A 6,379-nucleotide genomic window follows, 5' to 3' on the forward strand; every position below is an offset into this window, starting at 1 on the left:
AGGGGACACTCCTGTGGGGTTGGGGGTAGGGGTAGGGCTGGACCGAAACCCTTTCCCAGGCAGACAGGAGATGGCCAGTGGGTGGGAAGGACGCAGGTGGGAGAGAACAGGCAGCTGAGGACTCACCAATGACAAAGACAGGCATGAAGGCCCCACAAGGCACTGGGATGGTGGTGGCGAGTGCAGACATCCAGAACTGCAGGTAGGAAGTAGTTCAAACAGGTAGAGGCACTACCTGGCCCCAGGCAGCCCCCAGCTCTACCTCAGGAGCCTACCTTGCTTATTAGTGGGACACAAACTTTGCAACTATTCCAAAATCCCCTAGTGGCAATGGGAAGGAGGACTCCGGAACCAGGTGGCCTGGGTTCAGAGCCTCACTCTGCCATCTTGTGTATCTAGATTTCTCACATCTAAACAATACTTCCTTTCTCATGGCATTGTCATGAGGTTTAAAGGAACCTTCTGTCTAGAGAGTGCTTAAATCATGCCCGGCACACTTATATTCCTGTACATGTGTAAGGAGCCCACCTTCATGAGAATGAAGATGACCAGGGTGAGGAAGACATTGGCATGCGGTGGGCTCCAGGCCTGTGAGGTCCCAGGAGGCTCAAGATCCTCCACCAGGCCCTGGCGGACCCAGGTCCGGTTGTCGAAGAGGGTGACCAGCGTCTCTTTCTGTGACAGCTGTATGTGAACAAGGTGCCGCAGGCTGGAGAACAGACAGGATGACAGGGAGGGGTCCACAGGCAAGTGGGGGAGGGATCTCACAGACATGCTGGGCTCCTCCCTTCGGAGGGATACACCCCAAGGGAAACTCGAGTTCTTGCTCTGCCTGGGGTACCTGTCCAGCCATGAACTGTCCAAAGCCAGGAGGGAAGGTCAGGGTGGAGATGAGCAGGGTCACCAGAGCCGGGAAGAGCAAGCGTCTAGAGGGTGGAGATTTCACACCATCAGACGTGGGTCGTGTGCCCCTGCCAGGCACTGTTCATGCCCTCGCCTATCTCGGCTCAGGGCACAGCAGCTCCGGCTCTTCTACAAAAGCACACTGTGCTGAGAGGAGGTGTATGATACGTGGCCCTGAGGGTGATGGCAGCCAGGGTGATGAGCCCAAACGCCTTTCTGTTGGCTCCTGACTCCCTGAGTGGGCAGCAACAGCAACAGAGTCCACCCCCCAGCCCTCTCTTGGACACCTCTGAGCTGTGACTCCTCCCCCTGCCCTCAGAAGCCCCGGTTGAAGGGCACATTGTGTGAGGGTGTGAAGTTTCTGCCTCTGTCTGTTTCTCTGGTGACGTAGAGTGAAGGTCAGTGTTGGGGGAAGCTGGGGTCACTCATAAAGTTGACCGTAGGTGCCACAGGGAGCAGGTTCAGTTGGCTGCTCTTTCCCTGAAGGACGTCAGTCCCAACAGGAGTCACGTCTCAGACCTCCCCACTCCTAATCCTCAGGGTCACAACTAGAGAGTTGTGCTCTGGAGATAAAAAAAAAAACCTCTTGCCCATCTCCAAATTTTTACCGGGGGCAAACTCAGACTCAGTCTCCAGGGAGCAATACTTTTAGGGCTAGGTTGAAGACCTAAGAAAGCCTTTGATTCAGAAGGCATTGCTACCAACTAAAAATTCAAATGTGCTAATTTTCAGGTAATTCATATAAAGTCAAAGGTTCAATCGGCCCGGAAAACACCACTGACTGGCTTTCTTGAGAGCGTGCCTATTTCTGATGGGGCCCTGTTGGCGATTTCACCTGTTGCTGGCTCCTCCCACCCCAGTATGACTCACACACAATCTAAGGTGGCCTCAAGAGGGGCCTAGAAGCAACTCACTTCTTCATGAGGAAGCGGTTGATGGTTTTCTGTTTTCGCATCACCTGGACAATCTTCCGGTTCAGGTAGACAAAGAGCGCTCCCCCGAAGCCACTAGCAATACTGGAGAGGGAAGAAACAGCAGAGTAAAAGGGGATATCCCTTTGTTTACCTCCTTCTCTGGGACCCACCCAGCTGCCTCAACTCCTCACCCGATGACAGCAAAGGCAGGCAGCTCCTGGAGGTCGAAGGGGAAGTCAAGCCGGAATCGCGTTTTGAAGAGAGCTGTAATGGTCTCTGAAGGGAAGACAGAGGAGGAGAGGGAGGCAGATCCAGCCTCCCAAGCCCCCACCTGAGCCATCTTGGGGGCTCCCTTTATCCCCAAACCCCCTCACCTTCATCACGGTTCCAGACTGCCAAGACCCGAAAGATGAAGGCACTGAAGGTGGCAGCAAAGAAGCCCCGCCAGTAGTTCCGCACCGCAAAGAAGGTAGAGGTGACCTCAATGCTGAACAGGACACCTGCGAGGGGGCAGGGAGAGTGCCTCCTGAGGCCTGGCCTGGCCAAAGGACTCGGGCTCACAGCAGAGCAGCACAGAGGGAGGCCAGGGCAGGGCTGGGGGCTAGACAGGCGGTCCACCTCCAATAGGTGCTGCAAAACAGCAGCCCACTCCCACGGCACAGGCAGCGGCCAGCATCTCTGTGTTTCGCGATTCATTCTGGGGAGAGTGGGGAAGTGGGAGTCAGTCTGGGCTCAGCGGCCCCTCTCACCACTCTCTCTTCCCTCAGGTTCCCTCTTACCTCATAGATGCCCCCAAAGAGAGAGAGAAACTTGCTGAGCAGGGCAGCACACATGCTTGCAATATGCACAAAAGGGCCCTGCCGGGTAGAAGTAGGCATGAGTGGGAAGGGGCGCAACCTGGACCCGGCTCCTTCTCCCCTGGGGGGTCCCTTCATGCCCCAGCCTGTGGTTACCTCTTTGCCAAGGGGCATCCCACTGCCCAGGGCACAGGTCAGTCCGATGACCTTAGCGACAAAGGTCTTGAGGGTGAGGTATTCCTTTAGCACCACTCCCCGCAAGATGGTCTTCATCTCGGGGATGCCAGACCCTGGAAGCGTAGGGTCCCAGGAGGGTCAGTTGATGTTCCGTTTTCAGGGGCCCCATCCCTGCTCTCCCCTGCTCTCCTATGGTACCGACAGCCTGCGGAGCCAAGATCTGTGTGAATCCAGCTGAGAAAGTGATGAGGACGACTGGGTAGGTGACCCAAGCCAGGTACTGGAGCAAGAGCCTGGTGTTCAAGCCCCGGGACATCCACTGCTGAGCTGTGGGGAGACGACGTGCTGCCCGACCCCTGAGGTGCACACCGGTCCCCACATGGCCTTGGGACAGACTGATATGACAGTCTGTCCTAGAGGATATTGCACCAAGCCGGGTACAAGCGGTAGGGAGGGGGGCCCTAGAGGGCATTCACTGGGACAAAGGTCACTGGAGGTAAGAGGGTCAGTTGCACAGGGGAGGCAGGAAGTGGCGACTTGGGCAGGCGGCCACGGTTATGCCTGAAGACAGGACAAGCCCAGGTTAGGCAGGGAAGTGGAAGTGGCCAAGATACCTGGGCAGGCGAGGCATGGAGGAAGCAGGGTGGTTCTTCCCAGCCCTCCCCTACAGCTCTTGTCCTCACCCTGCAAACAGGCAGCGATGGCATAGTCCATGGCCCAGCTGACCAGAGCCATGAGGAGCCCCAGCAGGACCAGGAAGATCCAATCTTCACCAACCCTGGACACTAGGAACTTATGGCAGCGCACGGAACAGACTGGGGGCAGGGAAGGGAGAACGGGGAGGCTGGCACCAAAGTGCTCCTACCCTGTCCCCTCCCCCTCCAAAGCAGCTCAGTGGCCTCTGTCCCCCTTAGCACAGCATAACCAGGTCTCCTGCCCAGCCCAGGGCTCACTGCGGCATGGGGCACAACGGCTCTGTCCATACTCCAGGAGCTCTGGAGGAGTCCGAGGGGAAGGTGGACCCCTCCAGGTCTCAGGCCCTCCCAGGCGGATCCGAGCAGCTTCCTCTTTGGCAAAGGCCCCAAGGTCCTGAGTATACCGGCCATACATCTGAGCAATAGGGAAGATAGGGGCTGTCAGACACGCGAGGCAGAGAGGACTCCCACGGCCTCCACCACTCTTCTCCCAGCCAGCCGCCCGCATTATAAACCCCCTCTTGATTTGGGGTATGGGAACAATGCACATTGCAGTCTGTGGGGGCTGTCCTGGCTGGAGTGACGGGCACAGCCAAGGTACAGGGACACAACTCTGGGGGTGGCAGCATAATTGGTCCTCTTCTCACAGGCCTGGGGTGGGGCACTGAGGAGAGTGGGAGGGAAGGCCCCAGAAAAGCAAAGATGGAAAACCTAAGGCACAGTGTGCAAGTAGGAGGAGGGAAGGTCAGCGAAAAGGGATGGTCAAGGGCATATGGGTAACAATGAGGGCCTCACGGAGCTGGGGGCAGCTGAGTTGGGCCTAGGCGCAGGCGGGGCCCCAATCCTTATCACGTTCCTGCTGGGCCTCTGGCCTGTGCCCAACTCAGCTGCACCCCTCCCACCCATCCTAATCCCCTTGTCCCCATTCTCCACCCCCAGCCCCCACCGGTCTGCCAGCCCAGCAGGGAGTGGAAAGTCTCTCTAGGTGGGTGGAGTACTTGGTATCTGCAGCCCTCCTGGGCCCACCCTGAGTCCAGTGGTGGGCTGGGGGATAGCAGAAGCTGATGGCTGGACTGTGACTGTGGATACTGGGGTGATGGGACGGGAGAGTCGCCAGGGCTAGACCTGCCAAGCTGGGCGTGTATTGGGGGGTGGGGAAGAGTAGATTCCGGCTGCCACCCGCAGAGCTTCGGGACACAAAGGGCCCCTGTTGGGACTGGGGTGGGGGGGGGAGAGGGAGGGAAAGATAGAGACAGAGAGAGAAAGATAGAGAATGAGGAAAGGGAGGAGAGGGAACCAGAGAGAAGAGAAGGGGAAAAGAGAGGAAAGGGGATGGGGCAGAGAAGAGAAAAAGATGAGAGGGACGGAAGGGGAAGAGAAAAACAGAGAGTAGAGTATTAAGAGGCTGACACAGTGTAGGAGGGGGAGGTGAGTGCATGAGAGAAAGACAAAGGATCGGAAGGAGAAGGGGGAGAGGCGGGGTCACTGAGTGTGGGGGAGAGAGCCTGACCCAGAGAACTCATTCCAGAGATAGAAAGAGAACTGGCAAAGGCGATGGAGATGTATGTGGTTGATGCAACAGATAGATGTCGTTTTAGAGGCGAAGTGCCTGTTACCTTGACCAGAGTGCCCTGTCTTGGGCTGGTGCGGAATGACAGTCACCTCCCACCCTATTCGAAGTCTCACTCCTCCACCCTAGCTCCACCCTCACCCCGCCACCTCTCCTCATCCTGCTTCATTCAGTCGCACTCTCATAACTGGGCACCTCCCAACCACAGTTACAGCCCAGGCCCCCTCCTCCTAGAGAGGTTTCCTCCCAGTCTCCTTCCTGGGCAAATTCCAGCCCAAGCCGGTAAAAAGGAGACACCGGGCGGCCCACTGCTTTCCCTAGAGTTTGGGTCCCCCAACCCAATGACACAAGTAAGGGCAACGGCTTCTCAAACATGGAGTTACAACAGTGGCCAAGAGTCAGCTCAGGACCTCTGCTTCCAATGAAGTCAAGGGACACCCAGAGACCCTGAGTCATTATGGACAAAGGCTTCAATTCCAATGCCCATTCCTGTTTGACCCAATCTGTAAAGCCCCAGTACCTTAGGGTGGCAGGCCACCTCTCCCTCCCACCACTCCATGAGCAGTTCCTGCCAATGCTGGACTGCCAGCCCCCAGGAGTAGGGGCTGGGGCTGGGTCTGAGCGAGTCAGAGAAACACACTCCAGTTTCTCTGCCGAGCACAGAGCACTGCATGCATGCAGACTCAGGGGAAGTCTTACTTGATGGAGATAGCGAAGAGAGAAAAAGTTCAAGGGTGTGTGCCTGCTGGGGAGGGTAGTGGGGTGCTGGAACTCGGGTGCAGGTGGTGAAAGGGAGGAGCAAAGATGTGTGTGGAGGCTTAAACAGAAGGACACCTAGGACGAGCACCTGGTGTCCCTGTCCTCTACAGGCCTCCAGCCTCAGCCCAAAACCTGTATGTAGCTTTCCACCCCCTGGCTCTCCAGGCTCCCGGGCTCTCGGGGGTGTTGCCCCATCTCAGTGGGCTGGGCAGGATTAGGCTGGCCCCAGCTTGTGGGAGGGTAACCGGCAGCAGTGGTCTCCGAGCGCTGTCCTCGGGGCTCAGCTCGGCTTCACTTACCAGGGTCTGCTCGTACTGCAGTGCCCGCGGCTCCATCCCTTCCTCCGCCGCTGCGGCGGCCGCGGTCGCCATCTCCGCTCACAGCCCTTAAGCCTCCCGCTGCAGCTGGGGCTCTGGCCGGACTCGGCTCCCGGCCGGCCGAGCCCGCGCTGCACCGTCCGGTCCCCTCAGCCCCGCGGCCGAGCTGCAAAGGAAACGGGGCCCTGGGGGAGTCACACTGATTCAGACCCACTCGGATGACTGTTTTATTCATGCTGTTTCCAGG

At 57.9% G+C, this 6,379-nt stretch overlaps 1 protein-coding gene across 2 annotated transcripts in view; it reads right to left on the reverse strand.

Moving 5' to 3' along the window:
* The window catches only part of CLCN2 (chloride channel, voltage-sensitive 2), a 13,688-nt gene extending 7,315 nt beyond the window's left edge, over window positions 1–6,373 (reverse strand). For both annotated transcript variants that reach the window (XM_012732668.1, XM_012732665.1), the window contains exons 1-13: window positions 6,115–6,373; window positions 3,745–3,901; window positions 3,475–3,606; window positions 2,990–3,118; window positions 2,771–2,904; window positions 2,597–2,674; window positions 2,436–2,514; window positions 2,192–2,317; window positions 2,009–2,093; window positions 1,818–1,919; window positions 842–926; window positions 529–684; window positions 127–196 (exon numbers count right to left, since the gene is read on the reverse strand). In XM_012732668.1, the coding sequence (XP_012588122.1) occupies window positions 127–196; window positions 529–684; window positions 842–926; window positions 1,818–1,919; window positions 2,009–2,093; window positions 2,192–2,317; window positions 2,436–2,514; window positions 2,597–2,674; window positions 2,771–2,904; window positions 2,990–3,118; window positions 3,475–3,606; window positions 3,745–3,901; window positions 6,115–6,186 (1,405 nt within the window). In that variant the 5' untranslated portion in view covers window positions 6,187–6,373. The remainder of the gene's footprint in view (window positions 1–126; window positions 197–528; window positions 685–841; window positions 927–1,817; window positions 1,920–2,008; window positions 2,094–2,191; window positions 2,318–2,435; window positions 2,515–2,596; window positions 2,675–2,770; window positions 2,905–2,989; window positions 3,119–3,474; window positions 3,607–3,744; window positions 3,902–6,114) is intronic.
* Between the last annotated feature and the right edge of the window lie 6 nt (window positions 6,374–6,379).

This window comes from Condylura cristata, unplaced genomic scaffold, assembly GCF_000260355.1.
Source record: "Condylura cristata isolate star-nosed mole 26May11 unplaced genomic scaffold, ConCri1.0 scaffold00003, whole genome shotgun sequence".
NCBI classification, from domain to species: Eukaryota; Metazoa; Chordata; class Mammalia; order Eulipotyphla; family Talpidae; genus Condylura; species Condylura cristata.